The following is a 24993-nucleotide window of genomic DNA, read 5'->3' as shown; positions in this document are numbered from 1 at the left end:
TCTTTTCAAAAGTAAACATACAACTTAAAGCAGCCGTGGCGAAAATGCGACTCACGAGCACATTGTGGCTCGCAATGATAGCTGTGCATTTCTCTTGCTTCATACCTCCCCAACCCCCACCCTCTCACTTACTGGAGTCAAACTCCGTTCCATTTGTATTTGTCTCTGACCCGCGAGTGGCGTATCGTCGCAATGTCTCTCTCGAAACCATGTACCTCTACAAAAACGAAAGTTTCATGTAGGATGGGAGGCCGCATTTTTTTGCTGCCAATTTGGTGAAAATATTAAATGTATGATTTGTTCACAAGTATTACGAGGAAACGGTTGCATAACATAAAACGGCATTATACTACATGTTACTCATGAAACATTAAAAGGTTAAGTGTCATTATTATTATTATTATTATTATTATTATTATTATTATTATTATTATTATTATTTTGATCCTTTTTTAGCAGATGTACGAATAATGCGGTTAGGTCTTCAATTTAAACTCACAGATTTACTATGTACAGTAATGTTACAATGAAAGCTAGATGTAAGGACTTGAAAAATGTTGAACTATTCAAATTTTTGCCAAAAGAAATAAATATCCGAACCTTCGTTCTTTCGCTTGCTCTGTTGAAGCCATGTTCGCTACAACTTACGTTTGTGAAAAATTATTTTCTACAATGAAAATAGTAAAAACCAAATTTAGATCACGACTGACAGAGAAATACCTTCGTGATCAACTAGGACTGGCAGTAAGTGACATAATTCCTGATTTTGAAACTCTGTCGCAGAGACATTCTGAAGACAGTTAATTTTAGGTTGTGATAATGTGTCCTATGTTTTCTTGTTTATTTCTTTCTTCGTTACACGTACTAAACATTAGTTTGTAACCTTATACTCTCTAAAATTATATTTAAGTGCTTGACGTAAGGAAAATCGAAATCCGTTAATAAGTCAGACAGTTGCTTCACTTCCCCTTCGGGTATCCGCCTCCCTCCATAGGTGCTATGCACGTTGCAGGTTACACAGTGGCTCGCACGATTACATTTTCGCCACGGCTGACTTATAGACAATAGACATGCATGTAAAATATCCAGATTTCTATTTCATTTTTAAAGGAAGCACAAAGACTAAATGGTGTGGTACGAAAAAAACTGTTTGGAGTTTTTCGTTAATACACTTTTGTTTTTACACTCATCTTACAAAGAAGACAGATTTTTGGCATATCGTCTTTCTTGTAAAATTTGAGACAGATTTTGTTCATATTCAGTATGTATAATTCATGTTATATCATGGAGTGCAGTTTCACAGAAAGGACTTTGCCGACAGACCTTCTATTGCCCCCTACTAATTGGTTGTCATAAATGTCTTCCTTATTGTGACAGAAATCTTGTCTTCGCCTGCTGGTTACCAATTACAACCCTCGCCTCGGTTAGAAAAATTGACAGGCTTCCATCATATCCACGTGGAGGGAGAGTTGCCACATCTTTTCTGAATTCCAAGAATACCGCCAGTTAGCACGAGAATATCATTGAATGTGGCACCATGGATAAATATATAATAGGATGCGAAACTTAATGAGTTTCCCGTAACACATACTAGAGGCGCTGTTGTAGAAATTGATCTTGCTGCCATCTATTTCTGGGAGGGGCGTTATTACATCTAGCAGCGCACCAAGTAGCGAAAAGAGTAATTACTCCATGCATTTAGCAGCGCACCTGGTGACGAAAATGTTAAACTGTGCAGAAAGTATTCCCTCCCACCCTCATCGATATTAAAAACTAACCCAATTTAAAATAAAACATTTACGGTTTCCTCACAGCATATTCTACTGAAAATTCTTACCGGAGCCAACAGGAAGATAAAAGAGACGATGTGTTTTACACTACCCGATTAAAATATAACCAGATAGAGACAAAAAATAAAGCAAAAGGTTAGATAATTAGGATTGTATTCTTTGGGTATGGAAAAGTCTGCAAGAACTACTTAGATAGTTCAATTTATTATATTACTATTACTTTACAATACATTCAACAACACTATTTTTACAACGTCCATAAACATCACTGTTTAACATACACTGCTTATACACACACGTATCACTTTATGTTCACTTATTAGCAAGTTTCAGTCCGCCATCTTCATCTTCGACTCTCCCGTACAGCAATATCTCGAACGGATAAATAGAGAACTCTCGATAATGTACCCAACACGTAGTTCTAATATTCACCACCTACGACGTTGGGCGCTGATCACCTTATTTCAAACCCCCAAATCCAGATGGTGCTGACCGCAGTTTCGCATCCTATTATATATTTATCCATGGTGGTACTGTGAGCATGGGAATGGTGAAGGGAATGGGATGGTTAGAGTTCTTTGTGTAGGAAGTCATAAATCTGTTAAGTGGGCGTTTAAAGGAGCCAGCGAACTGCACCCGATGATAGTAAATATACTATACGAGTCAGTTCCTCCGGGAATGACACATATGATATACAATCATTTCTATTCGTATTAAAAGTGGGTCCCTATGTATAGTTGAATGGGCTACAGGTAGAGAATGGGCATTACAGCAAGCACTCGTCTAGTTTTACGGGAATATTGTGTTACTTACAGAGTTGGACTTTGTCTTAGGTAATTAATTGCTTATAAATTTTGCTTGAAGTCCACTCAAACAAAAAGAGAATTTATTTACGTGTTCCATATGTACGATAATGCTCTCACGCCTTACTTTCCTTCTACAGGAAGCCATTAGAAATTTGTATCGCAATCGGTCGAGTTTCAAACGGAGAATTTGGCTCCAGAAGCAATTATGATAACCACTTGACCACATAGTGGGACGAAGTAGGCATTATTAAGAAACACACACAGTCTGGTGATTTAAGAACCTTCGCTACATTGATATTCCTACTTTTTATCTTGTATAATACAGTGTGTCTACCGTGAACCTCCAACGTCTGAAAGTTTATTTTTAATTTAATGTCAAGATGTAGAGCTGAGATTCTGGTCGGAAAATAATAATAATAATAATAATAATAATAATAATAATAATAATAACAATAATAATAATAATACTTACTTACAAATGGCTTTTAAGGAACCCGAAGGTTCATTGCCGCCCTCACATAAGCCCGCCATCGGTCCCTATCCTGTGCAAGATTAATCCAGTCTCCATCATCATACCCCACCTCCCTCAAATCCATTTTAATATTATCCTCCCATCTACGTCTCGGCCTCCCTAAAGGTCTTTTTCCCTCCGGTCTCCCAACTAACACTCTATATGAATTTCTGGATTCGCCCATACGTGCTACATGCCCTGCCCATCTCAAACGTCTGGATTTTAAGTTCCTAATTATGTCAGGTGAAGAATACAATGCGTGCAGTTCTGTGTTGTGTAACTTTCTCCATTCTCCTGTAACTTCATCCCTCTTAGCCCCAAATATTTTCCTTAGCACCTTATTCTCAAACACCCTGAACCTATGTTCCTCTCTCAGAGTGAGAGTCCAAGTTTCACAACCATACAGAACAACCGGTAATATAACTGTTTTATAAATTCTAACTTTCAGATTTTTGGACAGCAGACTGGATGATAAGAGCTTCTCAACCGAATAATAACACGCATTTCCCATATTTATTCTGTGTTTAATTTCCTCCCGAGTGTCATTTATATTTGTTACTGTTGCTCCAAGATATTTGAATTTTTCCACCTCTTCGAAGGATAAATCTCCAATTTTTATATTTCCATTTCGTACAATATTCTGGTCACGAGACATAATCATATACTTTGTCTTTTCGGGATTTACTTCCAAAACGATCGTTTTACTTGCTTCAAGTAAAATTTCCGTGTTTTCCCTAATCGTTTGTGTATTTTTTCCTAACATATTCACATAATAATAATAATAATAATAATAATAATAATAATAATAATAATAATAATAATAATAACAATATGATATATATTTGTCGTTAAGCACTTACTTCCGGTGAGATGGTACTTCACCCAGCATTTGCTCATGTTGGGTTGAGGGAAAACACCGGAAAAAACCTCAACCAGGTAACTTGCCCCGACCGGGAATCGAACCCGGGCCACCTGGTTTCGCGGCTAGACGCGCTAACCGTTACTCCACAGATGTGGACATTAAGACAAAATCTTGGAACCTAGAATTAAATTCATTTTGAATTTCAATTAATATTTGCACATAATTCGTTTAACATGGCTTCATCACGAACAGTTTCTATCGTTCGAAAGTAAGTCATATTACCTTCCCGAAACTGACTTACGAAAAGTGTAAGTTTACGACTGAAATCCCGTAATTTATTCAACATATCAGCAATGAGCTGGCCTTTTCCCAGAAGAGAGATATTTAAATTGTTGAAGATTGATACCTTTAGTATCTTTATGTCTGGACTTATAATGACGCAATATGTTACGTTTCTTTCTACCTTTCAAAATGTGGCAGATAAAGCACTGAGTATTTACTCCAGCAGCTATGAAAAAATAAGCATTTTCCCATGCAGCATTGAAAGAATTTGCCTGATCACCACTTTTCCGTCTTTTAGATTCCTCCATACCGTGCTGTAGCAGTAGATAACAACGTGAAACAGTTACTGAGAATACGCACTGCACTCCACTAGATAGCTGAGTGGTCGTTTCCCTCTCTATAGCAAATGTATGTCATTCTGACGTATCTTCCTCTCCGTTCCGGCGAGCGGTAAACACAGCTCTCCCGCTCCGAAGGAGCGCTGTTTGTGCAGGTATGTTATAGAACTTCTTAGCTTGTGAATGAATAAAATGTTTGACTGTGTCAATACCAGTTTCTCTGTGTAGCTGGCTGTTACGGACAAACCAAGGAGAATTGAGTGAAATTCGTAGGACTTTATTTTGAAATGACTGGATGTGTTTAATTTCACTTATTGCAGCTCCTCCCCAGACAGGACAGGCATAAAGCAGTAGAGGTCTTAATAGAGATGTGTAAAGTAGCATGCAATTTTGTAGCTTTAGAGATGATTTCTTGTTGAGGAGCGGATATAATTTAGCGAGTCTTGAGTAGGCCAATTTAAGTTTGTTGTTGATGTGATGTTTCCATGATAGACGACGATCTAAGTGCACTCCAAGATATTTTAGAGCAAAGTGGACGTTGGAAGCATTTTTCATTGATATTGCGTGTTATATAGTCATAGTTAAGGGATATGGTCAGGAATTTTAAGAAAGGAAAATGGTCTGTAAGAATTAAATTATGAACAATTTGTAAGCTTTTAATTAAACAGCTGTTTTAATTGCTATGTGATATGTAAGGAGCGGATTCCTATTTTTCTTGCGTGTGATAAAACACAATTAACAAAGTAATTTCAAGTTTCAAATTTAAAACCCGAATTTTATTTCACATAAAAACACATATTTTCACAAAAAATTTATGTAAATACATATTTTCAGGAAATCTATTATAAACACACAAATCTTGGAGCTTTTTTACTTAAATAATTTTTTTACAAGAACTTTTAAATATTTTAAAACTAAAACTGAATGAACTAAACTAAATCAAACTAAATCAATCATATCACTCAGAAATACGTTATCTTTTTAAGAATTATTGGTTGCTTCGTGCTTCTATGGGCTGTGTGGTGTATCCGTGATCCATTTTTGTAATAATATCGCCTCAAGTTCTGAGAACTGCTAGGCAGCATATCAGTGTTATTATATGAGAATAAATTAACATGGACAAGAAGGAGAGATTTTGCAACACATAAATTAGGAATGTTTATTGTTGCTGAAGATGATTTCATTCCGCGCTTTGTTTGTGAAACACAACGGATAAGAGCTCGGGTATAAACATTATTTAATTTAAACAAATCTCTCGCCTCTCGTTCATGCCTATTAAGTGAGGAAATACATCTTGTTGTGATTTCCCGTTATCGGACCATAAGCATAAGCTGCGTAGTGTAGACGTGGTGGCGTCATTATAGGAAGCTTTTCTCCGACATTGTCAGTCAGTAGCTAGAAACATTTTTTTACGTTAAGACGTGTTTATATTAGCCTCTTAAGATGCCTAAAATCAAATCGAGTTTAAGATCGCGTCTACAGCAACATGTAGATGAATTTAAAAACATTTTTACTACCGACAAAAAAGTGTTATTTTGCCAATCATGTGGTAAATCAGTAAGTGCAGATCAGAGCTCTCAGGTAACCCTGGAAACAAGCACATTGCCGTTGCTTCACATGTGCATTCACGGCAAAACAGTGGATATAAAAAAATGTGTAAAGTTGCTCAAGTATTGGAGGGTGTGCCTGTAGGTGAAATTGACGGTGTAGGTGTTTGTGACATTCCTCTCTTTAAATATGCACGTCTGACGTCCTGTGATGTGGAAAGATCGTTTTCACAGTATAAGTCGTTGTTCAGAAATAATGGGCATGCATTTGTGATGGAGAATTTGGAAATGACCTTTGTTGTTCACTGCAATTCTCGGACAACTACTAGCAACTGATACTCAAGTGTGATTGGTGAGTACCTATTAACATTCTTTTTTCAAGCTAAGTAAGAAATTTTTGTCATATTTAAAAAAAATATTTGTTTTATTTTTAGGAAATATTTTCGTACTTTTTATCAACAGTAATCTCACTGGACGTTTTGATTTATCTAGAGAAAATCAAAACTCGAGTGGGATTTAATTGACTATTACACGATTAGAAGAAAGTATATAAAGATTAGAAGTAACGAAGTACACCAATACAATAAAATATTAATTGACTTACGAAAATACAACTGTCTTCAAATGTATTATTGTACCATCTCAACATTACAAATATTATGCTAGATGTATGCTAGATGGCAGTAGTGAGCAATGCCTTCTCGTCGAGAAGTTCTCGATCTATTATACACGATGGCAATGTTACTAGTCAAGAAGGCTTTGTTGATTCCGTTTCATTTTTATTAAAATGCAACATTCCACTTCAATTATCCGAATCCCAGTAATCAACGTCACTTGACAGATGATTTTCAATAAATCTTAATATTAAACAATCTCTGATACGTGACTATCCATAATATCATATAGCAGAAGCTATAACATAACCTAACTAATAAGTTATACACAAGTGTTAGAAAAGTTTTAATCAACGACGATGACATAAAAAATAAACATGAATAATTTTAAAAGGAATAATTATTGAATGTACAATTTTCAAATTTGAATGTGGTTGGTGGTTCAATTGATGTTATATTGGACGTGTGCGTAATAGAAGTGGAACTCGTTGATTTAGGCCTACATGGTGTATTCAACTTATTCAGAATTTCCGAATGAATAATTTTAAAAGGAATAATTATTGAATGTACAATTTTCAAATTTGAATGTGGTTGGTGGTTCAATTGATGTTATATTGGACGTGTGCGTAATAGAAATGGAACTCGTTGATTTAGGCCTACATGGTGCATTCAACTTATTCAGGATTTCCGAATGGTGCTCTTCATTTATTTGTAAATCGGATTTCAGAAGATGCATAGGTATGATCGGTGATTTTTATTAATTCTTGTTCTTGAATGCCAATGCGAGCCATATTTGAAACTGCTGTGCATGGACTGGAGTGGTTTGTAATTTTACAGAGGTGTGAAAATTATTAGAATAATCTTAATTTTAAAGGTTTTTTAATAGTTCCTTCACAAATATTAATTGAATTAATGAATATTGGTATATATTACTATACTGGTGTAGGATATATTTACTACTAACAATGCCGGAAAGCACTGTTGTACATTGGTATTTTTCTTATTTTACAATTGTTATGGGAATTCAGAAATTATTATATTATGTTGGCGGAATTGGAAACATAAAAAATAATATGCACAAAACAGATGTATACGTTCATTTGAACCTTCACAACAATGTAAACACAAAGAACAATTTGTTTAAAGCATTTCTTAATTAATTTTTGATGTTTCCAATTCCGCCAACATAATATAATAATTTCTGAATTCCCATAACAATTGTAAAATAAGAAAAATACCAATGTACAACAATGCTTTCCGGCATTGTTAGTAGTAAATATATCCTACATCAGTATAGTAATATTATATACCAATATTCATCAATTCAATGAATATTTGTGAAGGAACTATTAAAAAACCTTTAAAATTAAGATTATTCTAATAATTTTCACACCTCTGTATATATATATTTTTTTTACGTCCAGACCAACGCAGTTTCAAATGTTGGCAAACAAAGAAACAAATGCTAGGGACGCGATAAAATTAAACAAATGCTAGGGACGCGATAAAATTGTGCGATAAGCAGCCATGATTGGTTGAAATACGTCCTTTCGTACCATCTTATTGGTCAAAAGTAGTATGACGTAGTAAGAGTGTAATAGTCACATAAAAAATAAATATATTTAAATTTTTAGCACATAAAAATCCGCTCCCTAGCCTGATATGTATAGTGCAAAAGTACCTGCCATTACTTTGTCTTACTTTACTGGGAACTGTTTCAGAATAGTGATATGATTTCGCGTGCTTACCTCTCTCTATAAAGCTGCGAACCACTTTGGCGTTGTAAGGATTCCTCCTCCGGGTGGCGCCGCTCTGGTCGGCGATGTTGTTGTACAGCTCCGTCATGAACTGCGGGGGCACCTGGCGATGCCGCCTCTCCCCCAGCTCCGGCAGGCCGAACACCTGTCCAAGTTCTGCTTTGTTTAAGGATTCTTTGAAATATACAGTCTATTCGAAACGTTACAATGATGACAGATCAACGTACAGTATAACGTCTGAAGTCAGTTTATAAGCACTATTCCAGCATTCGCGTGACGAAAACAACACGTCTCAAACATAACAACCTGTCTCGCTGATGATAGGTCTAACCTTCCGAAAAGTAAATTCGGCGACTTAACCTGCACCTGAATGAGAAACAAAAGACAATATTGATATCAATATCAGTCTTGTCTCACTGTTGCTCGTTCTCTGGCATTTTTAAAGAGAAGAAACGAAACTACATTCAATGCGGAGCCATTATTGAACGTATTCCCAAATGAAGTTGCACAATTAAAGGAATTATGATTTAATTATGTGTTGAGAATATTATGGATATATTAATTTGTCCTACAGAATGTATCTGTAATAGTGATACTTAATATTTTAGGAGAAAAATTCGCTCCGGCGCCGGGGATCGAACCCGGGTCCTTGGTTCTACGCACCAAGCGCTCTGACCACTGAGCTACGCCGAATTCAATCCACAGCACCGGATCGAACCTTCCTCCTTCGATGTTTCCTTTTGTGGCCTGACTCCAAGTTAGGCATATAGGCTATATGTTGACGTGTATCCAATGTCAAATGCCTTTATACTAGGAGCGCACTCAGCTGGGTGACTTATATAATGGCAGTTGACATTGGATGTACGTAGAACCAAGGACACGGGTTCGATCCCCGGCGCCATAGCAAATTTTTCTCTCAAAATATTATGTGTTGAGAGGTTTTATATACTTGTTGGAATTTCACCTTTAGCCTTTATTTTGGTTTCCATATTTTTGTGGTGAAGAATGTGTAGAACGGAAAAAAATTCTCTCCGGCATCGGAACTAGAACCCAGGTTTTCAGCTCTACGTGCTGACGCTTTATACACTAAACCACACCAGATTCCAGTTCCGATGTCGGATTGAATCCTTCTCAGTTTAAGTTCCACCCCTCTGTTCCCCTTTGGTGACCTACCCTCACGTATTATCGCCGCGCTCTCATGGTTAACATTCGGCAGGTTTTTAAAATTTAATTGTATTATTGTTTTCAAATTATTATGTCGCCGCTCGCCTCAATTTCAATATTGCAACCAATAAGCTGCTTCCATTATTAAATGACACCTACTTGTCTAATCCACGTGGACTGAAACATAGGGTTGCAATGTCTTGTGCTGAGGACGAACATTAAGGTATGTGATTAAAAATTATTATTAAAGAGTTATTATTAAGGGTTAAGAATGTCAACGTACTCGTATATGAAATAATAATAATAATAATAATAATAATAATAATAATAATAATAATAGCCATTAAACAATATAACAAACTAGTGCTTATTCTTATCGAGGAAGTAGACGTGACAACGTGACGCTTAGAGTGAAACCTACAGAGCAACAATCGGTTGGCAAAATTATGTTCTAAAAGCATACCGCACGTTATTGTATGATGCCGGCATGTTAACCATGAGAGCGCGACGATAATACTGTGCCACAAAATATGTGACAGTGGCACAATGTCCAACACACTATGTACAGAAGTGCACTCTTTACGAGTGACTGAGTGGCCGGGGTCCGACGGGACAAAGCGCCGTCTTGAATCACGAAGTGATTGCTTACGCTTATCATATTACTATGGTGTAGGCTTACCGAAGTACATGATAGCCTATTTCCGTGCAGGAATTCTGCATTACCATATGGTGAAGAATTCTCTTCGGCACCGGACCTATTGGATAAAGCGTCAGCACGTAGAGCTGAAAACCCGGGTTCGAGTCCCGGTGCCGGAGAGGATTTTTCACTGTTATACCCATTCTTCACCATATGGTAATGCAGGATTCCTGCACAGAAATATCATATGTACTTCGGTTCATCGTAGTAATTCCATATTTTTATTTTCTGTTATAGAATTATCAAGAAAAAGTGCTGTAATGATGCAAAAGATCCATTTCGAGACTTTAATGAAAATTCACATTTTGGTGAACTTCAGGATCATATCGGAACCGTGAATTGGAAATAGTAAATTTTTTTATACATTGCATTGCTCCAGGCTAGACTCCACCCGATTTCTTTGTTTGAGGTTTTGTAAAGAATTATGTCTTTGCATAGCAAGCCAGCGATATTGATGATCTCAAAGCAACAGTATCTCAGCTTTTGAAAAAATTACGCAGAGATGTTATATCACGCATGGCGGGAACTAACCTCACAGTGTGAACTGTGGTGTGAACAATGGTGAACACGCTGAGCTATTATATGGTAAAAATTCCAGTCTTTCTAGAATGTATTTACAGATTACTGAAAAATAATTAGTAACAATTCTCATGTTATAGCAAACGGGTCACTCTTTACATTGTAGAAGTAACCTAACCAGGGTTGTTACGTGTACACCTCGCTATCTGTTTGACGAGGGATGGGAAAAGATCCATCAACAGCATGAGCTACTGCAATTCTCGAAAAACTCTGTACTCTTCTTTCAGCGACTTTTAACTTTAGGTATGTAATTAGTAGACATCGGAAGTTAAGACACTAAAAATGGTATTTTAGGCGTCTAAAAAGGCTCTAAAAATAACAAAAATAAAATAAAAGGCACTGAAATTATATTGAATCACTCAAAATTCATAAAGTAAACATCCGTAAAACCATAAGTAACTTAACTAAGTACACTGGAAAAGTAGTTTCTCTGTTATATAGACTTGTTTCACTTGTACTCATTCATCCACAACTTCACGTCCATAATCTGAGCTACAACAAACAACAACGATCATGATTTTAAAATCAAATGTAGGAAACAGAAAACGGATGTAGGTAAATTCTCATTTTTAAATAGAACTATAAATGATTGGACTGACCTACCTGCAGCGGTCTTTGAGGGCTGTCCTTCCTTAAGGAGATTCAAGAATAATTTAAAAAGTTTTATATAAAGTGAAAATTAAAATTAAGGTGACATTCAACATTTAATTTTTTTTAAGGTGACATGTATTTATCTAGGCTGACGAGTTTACTTCCTTGGTTTGAATTGTAAATTATTTAAAACTAGCGTGTAAGAGGGCCTTAGACTAGAAATGTTTAGTTTAAATGTAGTTCTGTTTATAAGTATGCATAAGGATGTAATTATTTGACTTATTTGAACTGTTGTATCAGTGAAGCGAGGTGAGTCAGTGAAGTTATGGTTTTACAGTGCAGTGAACAGTTCCGATCAGTGATAATTTATAGCGTCAATGAAATGTGTTCTATAGTGTCAGTGAAATGCGTGCTAAAGTGTCAGTGAAATGCGTCATAGTGCCACTACAGGGAATGAGATGAGAGTAAAGTGAAAGACTATTGAAACTTATGTAGGACCTATTGATAATTATGTAGGTTGTATTGTAAAATTAGGTATTTTATTTTATGTTTTATTATTATTGTGTTAAATTGTATTGTGTATTATTATTGTATTATGTGTAAAATTGTATATGTGTTGTAAAATTGTATTGTGTATTGTAAATTTTATTGTGTATTGGTTATCATTTTATTGTGTATTGTTAATATTTTATATACCACTGCCACCGGGTGCTTGCCCACTTGCAGTGTAAATAAATACATACATACAAGCAACTTTTCAAGATTAACGCACAAACTTCTGTCACGTTTATTGGACAAAATCAGTGTGACGATGATTAATGTAACAATAAAAAGACGTCGAAAGAGCCGCAAAGTCCTACCAGCAAGCACCGACTTTGTCCATCACAAATTTATTATAGTTAGACTCACCGGGATTCGAAACCGGTTATCAATGTGGAAATTCAACGCTTCATGTATCCGACTAATAATTGATGTTTGTTGTTGTTTAGTCAACTGTACGCAGACAGGTTTGAAACTCACAAGTGACACCAATAAGGCATCACTCATGAGGCAACTAAGCCAGGAATTAATGGGGTAGGTCAGTGCTGGAGTCAGGTAGCAGTGCTGGGTAAGGACAAGTTCGAAACAACGACACTGCATTGCAACAGGATGTCCCATATCTATGGCTACTATAAGAGCTGCAATTTCATTACTTTCGAACGCAGAAATAAATGCAGTATTGTTGAGTGAGTAGTCATATAAAGAAAAAGGCAAACAAGGTATATATAAAAGCAAGAAAAGGGCAAAAAAGTACATATTAAAATAAAGAACCATGTATTGTGGGTCCCTATCACCACGGCATGGCGCGTCCTCAGGTTGCGGATCGAGGAGACGGCCTCCAGATATGGAGGGTAGCTGCGAATATATTGAATAAGCAGTCGCGGACAGCCGATGAGGGGTGGTCCTCCAGCTTGGGGGTTGGGCGAAGGGCTAACAACCCATCACCGTAAAAAAAAAAAGCTTGTTACGAATCCTTCAAATAAGCCTCGGAATGAGACTGATTCTCTGGCACGACCACAGCAATAATAGATCAACTGTTGACCAGATATTTTGTATTCGACTGATAATGGAGAAAAAATGGGAGTATAAGGGTACAGTGCATCAGTTTTTCATAGATTTCAAAAAGGCATATGACTCGGTTAAGAGAGAAGTTTTATATGATATTCTTATTGAATTTGGTATTCCCAAGAAACTAGTTCGATTAATTAAAATGTGTCTCAGTGAAGCGTACAGCAGAGTTCGTATAGGTCAGTTTCTGTCAGATGCGTTTCCAACTCACTGTGGGCTAAAGCAAGGAGAAGCACTATCACCTTTATCAGGACGAATATTCGTCCTGCCTTTACTTTTTAACTTTGCTCTAGAGTATGCCATTAGGAAAGTCCAGGATAACAGAGAGGGCTTGGAACAGAAACGGGTTACATCAGCTGCTTGTCTATGCGGATGACGTGAATATGTTAGGAGAAAATCCACAAACGATTAGGGAAAACACGGGAATTTTACTGGAAGCAAGTAAAGAGATAGGTTTGGAAGTAAATCCCGAAAAGACAAAGTATATGATTATGACTCGTGACGGGAATATTGTACGAAATGGAAATATAAAAATTGGAAATTTATCTTTTGAAAAGGTGGAAAAATTCGAATACCTGGGAGAAACAGTAACAAATATAAATGATACTCGGGAGAAATTAAACATAGAATAAATATGGGAAATGGCTGTTATTATTCGGTTGAGAAGCTTTTATCATCCAGTCTGCTATCAAAAAATCTGAAAGTTAGAATTTATAAAACAGTTATAGGCCTATTACCGGTTGTTCTGTATGGTTGTGAAACTTGGACTCTCACTTTGAGAGAGGAACATAGGTTAAGGGTGTTTGAGAATAAGGTGCTTAGGAAAATATTTGGGGCTAAGCGGGATGAAGTTACAGGAGAATGGAGAAAGTTACACAACACAGAACTGCACGCATTATATTCTTCACCTGACATAATTAGGAACATTAAATCCAGACGTTTGAGATGGGCAGGGCATGTAGCACGTATGGGCGAATCCAGAAATGCATATAGAGTGTTAGTTGGGAGGCCGGAGGGGAAAAAGATCTTTAGGGAGACCGAGACGTAAGTGGGAAGATAATATTAAAATGGATTTGAGGGAGGTGGGATATGATGGTGGAGAATGGATTAATCTTGCTCAGGATAGGGACCAATGGCGGGCTTATGTGAGGGCGGCAATGAACCTCCGGGTTCCTTAAAAGCCAGTAAGTAAGTAAGGAAGTTAGTAAGTAAGTATTAAAATAAAAAAGGCGTAAACGGCAAAAAAGGCAAGAAAAAAGGCAAGACCAAACTTCATCAGAATGCTTCATTTCTCATGGTTCGTGCACATTTATTAAAAGCCTTTAAATATGAACATTCAAAGAAAATAGGCATTTTCCTAACCATCTGATGTCTAGTAATTAGTGTTAAAGTTGGCCAGAGATGAGCATTTTTTTCTTGTTTATTGACGCTACGTAGTACGTATCTGTCCTCTTATGAGGAAAGTAATGTAGAATGGATAAGGTAGTGCGTGAGGTTTTTTTTTTTTTTGTTAGTTAGGCTGTATTTGTAATAATTAAACTAAATGAAAGCCTCTGCAATAAGAATATCTTAAAAGTTCACAAGCTTTCTTTTAGCGACTAATTCAAAAGCCGATCTTTATCAGTCTTTAACGTCCGGAACGAACAGCAGTAGCACTTGCATCTGCCTCTCACCGTTCAAGCAGCATTGGAAGAAAGTTATATGCTGGTAAAGGGAAGATTTTAACTATCGATGTCTCCTCCATGAAGTGTCGCCTTTACTCCCGTCACCTTCAGAAGGGTTTCAATGCGGGTAATGTTACTATCTCTGTCTCTCTCCTATCCGAAGTTAGTTCAGATCACGGTGAACATGGCTATTGAGTTTAAGTAGTTACACCCCCATCAAAGCTACTACCTGACATGTAATATTTCCATGTTGTATTAAAGTGTAAAGTTCATTTTTTGCATAAGTATAGTAAACGTATTTACAAATTATTAGGGCAATAAAATGCTTAACAAATCTTTCCTAAAAATTAAAGAGATATTTCTTTATATCCCGACAATGAATGTAACAGCCGACAATGAATGTAACAGCCAAGAATGATTGCAGCGTGAGTATTCTTTTCGCAGCTAAGAGAAAACACGTTCGAAAAGATTTTATTTTCAGTGATATTTTGGTGGTGTAATGAGGCCGTGTCTCAAAGCTACATTTTCAGCTGAAGTGAACTAGATTGTTGACTAAATAGCCGGATGTGACGTCAGAAGTCATGATCCAAAGCTACATAGTGCATAGCAATCAAGTCCGTAGTAGCTAGTAAACGAAAATGCTTGCTTGATTGTTGACTTGTTTACTAAACAAACATGGATACCTCATCAGCAATTGGGGTTATGAAATCTGAAAATGCTTTGGAAGTGAAATAATGTAAATATAATGTAGAATAACTTTAACTTTGAACACTGGCATTTTTAGTATATTCTGTACAATGTTTTAAACATTATTGTAATATATTAAGTCCTCATCTTTCCCACATAATTCGTAATGAAACTGCATTAGGACACTGCCTTCTTAATTTATTGCTGCACCGTGATGTCATGGTTTTTAGAAAAATAAACTATGAAGAAGGCCATGTTTCAAGCATACATGTCCAAAGCTCCCTAGTGTGTAGTTTACAAGTCACCTAGTTGCTAGTCACTAATGTGTAGTATGGACTTGAGCTTTGAGACACGGCCTGAGAAATACACAAGTGTGAAATCAATAGACGATCCTGTTCTTCAAAGTAAACAATAGCAAATGATATAATTATTGTTTTAATTACATCAAAAGGAAAAGCGAAGACGAAACAGGAAGGATTACTAGAACGAAAAAGGAAGGTATCTATTTTCCGAGACAAATTGTCGTGGTGCAGTATCAATATACAGAATTTGAAAAGAAAGTGATGTTGAATTTGAAAGAAGAATAGTTTAATTCATTTACGAAAGAAAACTGGAAGAACTATGTCGAACACGTGAGGGTAGTAGACTAGAGATTTTCATGAACAGAGCTGATGTCATTCAAAACGACAGGGACTCAATTTTGTGTCAGTCTAGACCAGTCACCATCTAATGAAGAAGCAGATGGCGTCAGCAGCGATGACAGCCAGGAAGGAGTAATGCTTGTATTGTAGTTTAAAAGGTATGATTACGGTATTTATTCTGTAACATTATAATATTTTTTTTACTTGTTTATTTAAAGAACGCTGTATCAAGTAGGAGGTTATTTAGCGTCAATGGAATTGGTGTTAGCGAGATGAGGCCGAAGATTCGCCATAGATTACGTGACATTCATTGTACGGTTGAGGAAAACCTCGGAAAAACTCAAGTAGGTAATCAGCCCAAGCGGGAATCGAACTCGCGCCCGAGTGCAACTTCGGATGAGCAGGCAAACGCCTCAGTCGACTGAGCTACGCCGCTGGCTGTTATTATTATTATTATTATTATTATTATTATTATTATTATTATTACTACTACTACTACTACTACTACTACTACTACTACTACTACTACTACTACTACTACTACTACTATTATTAGCAGCAGCAGGACAAGACAAATGTCTTGTATTAAATTGTACTAACTTAATAAAATTTCTAATAGACTCCAGACATAAAGTTTTTCTCTTTGGTCCACTTAGAATTGACGAGAGAGAGAAACAGGATAGTTGTTCTTCTTCTACAATGCCTGGCCGGATGCAAGAGACACACCAAAAGTAGGAACATGTTCGGCAAAATCCGCACATCTGGTAGGCCTATCCCTAGCTCTTAACTCTGTAGTGCTCCATGACCAGAGCATTTATTCATTGTTCTATATACACTTTTAACATTTATATAATCACTGATTAACTTTATAACTTCTTTACTGTGTTAATTTTTTATGAAATTACCGGCTGACTAGTTTCGAAGTGATGTTCTTCATTGTCCGAAGCCCACCACTTCAAAACTGGTCAGCAGGTAATTTCCTAAAAGAAGTTAATTAGTGAGAGAATTTATTTTCAATATTTTAAATTTAATACTATATAACTTAATCTCGATAATACGAACCTTTAATCCGAACGTACTACAACCATTCCAGTTGTCACGGATGTTACAAATTTACTATTTTCAAACTATATTGAAAATGGAATGAATTTTTTATCAACTTTTATTATTAGAATTAATTAGAAGAACAGTAGAATTTTGGAAAAAAAAGTTGTTGAACTAAAATTTATTATTATTGCAGAAAATAAGGAAAAGATTCCGTCACGGATATTACAAGATTTGTGAACTCACTTCAAACTCTATTAACAAAAAGTGTAAAACTCAGATCTCTGCCTCTAGCATAAGAGACTCAATCTCATAATGTCCATGTGACAGGTATGCAAATCTCATGGCATCCAATTAATTCACAAAAACGTAATCGGTAAATATTTTATAGCTGTTTGCTCCACGTCGCGGATGTTACAGACGAGTTAATGTCCTTCATTTTTCCAGTTTCAAAAAAACTGTGACATTTCTAAGTCAAAATAAGCTTATTCACTTGAACTGTAAGACTGTTAATTGTTATTGACCCGAACTACTTAAAATAAATGACAGAAAAAATATAGTACAAATTAAAAAGTTCCTTGATCCTGGAGCTCTGGAATTAACAGTGCAGACTCTCGAAATATTTCTTCAACAATAGCTCCTTGAAAGACATACATTAACAGCTGATCCCTCTATGAATAAGTGCTGCAAACTTAAGGGATACAAAAAGTATCCATTATTTATCAAAGACAATAAAACTTGTAAAATATTTTCCTTTCGAAAAATAAAACATTAAAATATTTAAATTTGGAATCTTATCTATGTCTTATACTAATAATAAACAAATATTTATAAAAAAAAAATACATTTTAATTGCAATTCCCAGTTCGCCTGGAATGGCTGACTGCCAATACCGGAAAGCCGAGAGAATACTGGAAAAGAAGATCTTATGAAGTTTCCTCCTTTACCGCGGTGGTGTGTAAATCGGGTAAAAGGGAATGTTAAGCAGAATAAGGAAGACAATGATTTCTTCCACCTTTTTTTGTATTTTGTTTCTTTTTTAAGTTTAGGTAGAGTAATTGCATATATTTGATAGTCCGACCTGCCCCTGGCCCCATTTAGTTCGGATTATCGAGGCTCTACTGTACATAATTCAGTAATAACATCGGCTCGTAACTTCCTAGTCTTTCGGTGCTGGACCCCGGACTCATTTCACCGGCATTATCACCTTCATTTCATTCAGACGCTAAATAACCTAAGATGTTGATACAGCGTCGTAAAATATCCCAATAAAATAAAAAAAAATTAAAGAAACTTTCTAGTCCGATGCCCATGGAGTATCCTAGGCCTATATTCATTTTACTACTGTCTTAAACACTACTTAGCACGTGGGATGTGCGACAGATGAATCTATTTAAGTAATATGGATAGCTTTTCTTGGTATTAGCGGCAATTTTCCGGAAAATACACGCGTCGTCTCGAGCTCTCTGCCAGTATTTAATCTCCCATTCCAAGAACAAGATTCACGCGGTCCAGCTGATCCAGTTAACCTCTGACTCTCGACACCACTGTACGCTTTTAATCCTTCTCGTCTTACTCTTGGCAAACAGGCGTTCGTCACTTTACGAGTACCATAAACTATTATTCATGATCACGGGTTCGAGTCTCGCCTGACGCTTGGGTGCTTAGTAGGCCATATTAATCGTTCACTTTCCAAGCATCGGTGGAGATAGGCCTATACTGAAACAAACTGTAACATTATCTGATAAGCTATTAACTGACAGTGACTGATCATGTAACACGCTTAGATGTGCTATTACACAGGGTCCGGCAGAGGAACGGACGATTAGGAACAGTTATTGACTGAAGAATTTATATATTGTTTCTAGAATGACACACGTGACATCATAAAATACATAGTAAAAAGGTAAAGGTATCCCAGTAACATGCCATGAAGGCACTTGGGGGCATGGAGGTAGAACCCCATGCTTTCCATGACCTCGGCACTAGAATGAGGTGGTGTGGTCGGCACCACGCTCTGACCGCCTTTTACCCCCGGGAAAGACCCGGTACTCAATTTTATAGGAGGCTGAGTGAACCTCGGGGCCGTTCTGAAAGTTTGGCAACGATAAAAAATCCTGTCACCACCTGGGATCGAATCCCGGACCTTCCAGTCCGTAGCCAGCTGCTCTACCAACTGAGCTACCCGGCCGCCTATAAAATACATAGTATGCCATTTATTTCTTTAAAAGAACGTCCTTTAAGTGAATACCACTGAGATACAAATGTGCTTCGTCTGACACCCATAAAATATCAATAAAGCCTTCATCTTCAACCATGTGATTTAAAATCTCCTCACAAAACGCCCTTCGATTGAGAATATCGCGATGTTTTAATTGATGTACCATCTGAATTTTGTATTGATGAAAATTTAAGACGCCTGAGCAGATGAGACGGGATCATGACGAAATAAAATTTATGCTTAGTACCCTCAAACTGTCGTTCTTATAAAACTTTCAATTGCAAAAGCTTGTTGCGCACAGCTACACCTTTCCATGATGACTAAATGATACTGTATGTGCACACCCCTGATCTCTGATGTGGCAGATAATCGCCTTAAAATCGCCTTTTCCTCTGTCAGACTCTGTATGTATGTGTTACAGATCTAATTGCAAAAATGTTCGATGTCCTCTTACGTAGCTGTACAAGGAAAGAACATAAGTCACAAACGTAATCTTTTATTCTTCAGTCCTCCGTCGATGCCCGTAACAAGAGTGACAGCACTTAGGTGCTTCCTCGCCTGAAAATATAAATCTTACAGTAAGCGCATAATAATAATAATAATAATAATAATAATAATAATAATAATAATAATAATAATAATAATAATAATAATCTTCATTATCATCTGTTGTTCACATTCATGGATTACATGGCGATATAATAGCGTGAAGAGAGCGACAGTGGACTAGCGATTATCGTACAGAGTTTTTCGAGGACAACCTATCGTTTAAATTACTCATATCCCCGCTCATGTTTATGCAGAATTTAAAATCAGCTTTCATAATAAATTCGTTTATTTAAAACAGTTGCTTGAGTTTACTAATGTAGGCTACATTTTAATCTCGTTGGAACGGTATTTTATTATATTCTGGTTGTAGAAAGAAATGGCATGCGTGTTGCCAGTATTGAATATTGTTATTAATGGGGACAGAATAATTCTGTATTTATTTCCAGGTCCTACATTCTCTCCGTGTGAAACTTCAGCAACACTCACGGGTGGTGTTTTCTTGATTTGTTTCCACCCGCACCCGAACCAGTTTTTTTTTCAAATTTTAAACGTAGTTGTCAACGACCTTTCAACGATTTCGCACGTACAGCTCATACAATTTGATTTCTTTCCAGAATTTTGGAGAAAGTATTTGAAGAAAATAAAATTGATATGCACTGTTCCAGTGGGATGAAATTGAAATACGAGTATAACTAAAACGACACTGTTTTAAATTATCTCGTTACCATGACAAACCAATGCTTAAAAAAAGAAAAGAAAAAAGTTTTGTAAAGAGCCAGTGTCCGGATATTCAAGACTGTATAAAAATTCGTGAAGTTAGTTTAAGGTATTTCTGACTTTAAAATATCCTATATTTGAAAATATCTTAATGCGACGTTCTGACAATAAATCTTTGTAACCAGTCTTATGGGTCACAGTGGCGTGCACTGCTCAATTATGTAAGGGAACAGTTCTATATCCCACTCACCAAAATCTTTATAGAAAATTTATATACAGCTGAAAAGTAGCCAGTAAATTAAGTGATACTGTGGTGGTGAATTTGAGATGCAGTGAACAATAAATCAATTAGATTAATGTAATTATTATTATGCTAGATAACGGGTTGTTGCCTCTGTTCCGAGAAAAATTCGCCACTGATATAATGTGTGTTATTTAGCAATGCCATAAATTGCACACCCGCCCCTCTATACTAATCGAATTTTCGCTTAGCTCCCTCTAGATCATTTCAGAGCTTGGACGTACATTCTATGTAGTCTTAGGTACAGGTGTGATTTAAGGATTTCATGAAGTTCATCACGCTCCATTTCTTTTTTAATTTTGATCCATGTCATAGATGTCAAACATCAAAAGTTTCGGTCCTAAAACTCAAGAACCAATGTATGTAGTCTTGTTGACTTGGGCAAAACTTCGCCGAGCGTTTCGGAGACCACGACTAAGGCCCGTAACACACTTGAAGAGTTTTCGCTAGCGAGAAATGTGTTGCGAGAAAGAGGCGAAGAGCCTTCCTCCACACACTTGACGAGTTCTCGCTATCACAGATCACACCTCGCTATGATCATCTATGCACTGCCTTCATGCAGAAAGCATTTATCTGATTATAGTAATGACTCGTTGGGGGAAATATTATAGGTTATGTATTTACGTATTTTGTCGTACTTAAATATATAACCTGTAAGTATATTGTCGTACTTTACAAATTACGTACGAACGCTATGTTGAATCTGAGTATTCAGATGATGAGGAAATGGAGTTACATGAACATATTTTGTTAATGAAAAGAAAAAGTAGACCTAAAATTAAAGCCAGAAATATCTGAAAATCACATTGTATCTTACGAAAATAAGGGCGAGTTTTGGACACTGGTTTCGATTTGAATGATGATACGTTTAGGCGTTATTTCAGGTTGAATGGACCTCAGTTTTTTGCCATTCATGATATGATAGAGGATTCTTTGCTATGTTGTGATTAAAATTATGAAAGCTGTTAAGACATATAGATACATTATTTCAAATGTTTAATTAATACTATTAAATCTCATCAAAATAAAATATATCCCTATTTATTTTCAGATAATCTGATATTTGGCTCCAGATTTCTTCTTTATAGTTTTCATCCCGTGTATCATATAAATAGGCCTACAGGTGACATCGTACAAGTTCGATAAGCTTCTGACTGCAATTATCAGCCATCTTTCCTCATTTTCAAATAAAAACAATACAATTCATCGCCATCTGAGATATATTTTTTCTACATTCAATCGTCATAAAGAGTATAAATGTCAAACATCTTTGATAAATGTGTCAAGAAAATTCGCTGAGCTACCGATTCCAGCGAGAAACTCGCGCGAGGTTTTTGCCTCGAACGAGAATCTCTTCCAGTGTGTGGACGTCCATTTGAATCCATGTTATCAATTTTTCAACTTTCTCGCAACACGTTTCTCGCTGGCGAAAACTCTGCAAGTGTGATACGGGCCTAAGAAGCAAAGCACGCCACCACCACGTTACCTACCTCTTGGAGCTTCTCGAGGGCCTTCTCTCTGATGTCCCTCTGCCGCTCCTTTTCCCCGAGCAGGCGGATGTCCGCATCATCTTCTTGGTCGAAGTGGTCGACGGCGTTGGTGATGTACCCGTACGCAAGCGACGAAAGCGTCACCATCAGCACGGTGCACGACAGAGAGGCCATGTCCGCTGCCACCTGTTGGCTGCGGGCTCTTCTCTCGACTAAGGGTTGGTGGCGACTCCATGGCTTTCGACCTGTGCACTGCTAAAACTCCCCTCACTTGTCATCTTCACCTCCTCCTGCCTCGGCTCGTTATCGTCTTCTCCTCTGCCTATTCCTCTTCATCTCGCATATTTGAACACACTACTATGTATATATAGTCTTTTAAATTGTGCGATGTGGGCTGCAGGGGTGGAGGATGCCAACTGGGAAAGAGATGGAGAATATTCTACTGCGTGTGCTATGACTTGGTGTCGCCATTAGGTTCGTGATATGTTGTCGAGTATTCCCATCGCAGAGACGGAGGAGGTCGTAAGTTTTTTTTTATTTACCTCATAACTACCTCCTGTCCTTCTCTCTCCCGTACGTTGTCCGATATCAGTCCCTCTCTGTCTGTGAAATGAATAGCCCACGCTCGCGACTCGCAGGTGTGAAGTCGGCGTTCTGCGAGACCTGAATGACGGACTCATTCCATGCCCTCTTCAGGGATTTACGTCGGTCTTCTTTTCTATTTTCTCGTTTCGTACTGTACTAAAGCTCGGTGAGACTTCCGTAAAGTGTGGTCAGCGCGACGTCGAGATTCGAGTTGAGAAATTATACAAGATATAAAAAGTTTTCATACAACAAGCGCGATTCGAACTCAGGATCGTAACTTCCATGTGTACGTGATTACAGACGTTCGTTACGTTATAAACGAGGTGTAAATTGTCAGCTATCTTTCACGGTGTTATTTTTCATTTAAGGGGAGGCAGAGGTGAAATTTTCGAACAAAACTGAAGAAAAAATGAAAACTTGGTTTTTTTCCATTTTTATTATCTTTATTTTGATATTCAGATGTTATTTTTTGATTTTGTGCCCTTAAAAATATGAAATTAAAACCAAGATAACTGTATTACTATATTATCCCCATAATAAACTAATACTTATCATTATTTATATACCTTCTCTGAACATATAAATAAAAATAAATATTGAAAATGTATTACAATATGGTGCATGGAGCGTTTTAGATCAAACGATATAAAGTTTTATAAAATTATTAATATTTACAGAACTATTGTACTTAGAATGTTTAAACTTGGTATGTCCATTACTAATAACTAGGGAACGGAATTTGGAGCAGTAAAAGTTAGTATTGGTATCTACACAGCCATTTGTTTACAACCCTTTATACCAAGTCCTCCCCTCCATGACATACTCGCAGATCTCTGCACGTCAACAACAGGTGAACGGGACAGTTGTCGCATAAGAACTTCAACATGCAGGTTTGCAATTCAAAGTAGTGAAGTGCAAGTACAATTCCGAAAGTGAAACCAACTAACAATACAAAATTGAAAGACTATATTTGTAAAAACTCCAGATCGAGTATCAAAATTCAAGAAACAATTTTCTAAATTGTCGCTTCCCCCATGTCCAGTTCTTAAGAGCTGGGGGTCATGGTTAGAAGCTTGCAATTAGTACGCACATCACCTCCAATCTGTGAAGAAAGTGGTCCAGTCTTTCAATCCCGATGACGCGGCTGCGATTCAAATACGCCAGGAACTGCTAAATGATAGAACAATCGAAAAAGAAATCATGGATATTAAGCCAAATTTTGGATATTTACGGATGTCATTATTCAATTAGAAATATCAGGAGTAGAACCAGTTGAACAAATCAATATTATGAGGACTATTGTAAATAAACTGAGTGCAGTAGAGTAGGTGAAATAGGAAAACGTGTTGGTGAAAAAATGAACGAAGTTTTGATTAAAAATGATCAGTACGGTAATCTTAGTCGGATTTCAGATGTACTAACAAGGACGTGTCCCAATGACGTCATTCAACATGTGAAATTAATTGACGTATTTTGTTTCAAGTACTCTCCAATTGTCTCTGCAGATGTAGAGCGGAGTTTTTCCATGTTAAAAAATTTCCTTCCTTGCAAAAGAGCAAAGTTGTGTTTAGAAAATTTGAAAATGATATTTACAATTTATTATAACGAGGCACAGCAGGAATAATTGTTTCATGAACAAAACATAGCATTAATTGAAAATGACATTTCGTTTGGTTCTACATTGTGTTCAACATTTAATGATACTGTAAATATTGTAATATATTGCATATATTATTGTAAATACTGTAGTATACGTTGTATACATATTATCATGTTTCATGATATTGTAAATAAAGGTTTTAATTTAACACGCTCCTGACAGAAAAACATGCATATTCAGAGGCGAGTTCCGTACAGAAGACAACTGTCTATCAGCCATCAATATTTCCACTGACACGCGAGGACGCAGAGATTGATAATTAATTATGTATATTTGTAATGTTGTTCA

General features: G+C 36.6%; 1 protein-coding gene across 1 annotated transcript in view; it reads right to left on the bottom strand.

The window, feature by feature from the left end:
- Nucleotides 1–22915, bottom strand: part of LOC138711172 (bone morphogenetic protein 2-like) — a 51434-nt gene extending 28519 nt beyond the window's left edge. The window contains exons 1-2 of the mRNA XM_069842527.1: nt 22461–22915; nt 8499–8652 (exon numbers count right to left, since the gene is read on the bottom strand). Of these exons, the coding sequence (XP_069698628.1) occupies nt 8499–8652; nt 22461–22634 (328 nt within the window). The 5' untranslated portion in view covers nt 22635–22915. The remainder of the gene's footprint in view (nt 1–8498; nt 8653–22460) is intronic.
- Nucleotides 22916–24993: the final 2078 nt, after the last annotated feature.

This window comes from Periplaneta americana, chromosome 12 (genome assembly GCF_040183065.1).
Source record: "Periplaneta americana isolate PAMFEO1 chromosome 12, P.americana_PAMFEO1_priV1, whole genome shotgun sequence".
NCBI classification, from domain to species: Eukaryota; Metazoa; Arthropoda; class Insecta; order Blattodea; family Blattidae; genus Periplaneta; species Periplaneta americana.
Note: the sequence above shows the minus strand (reverse complement) of the source record. Positions and strands in the feature narration are given on the sequence as shown.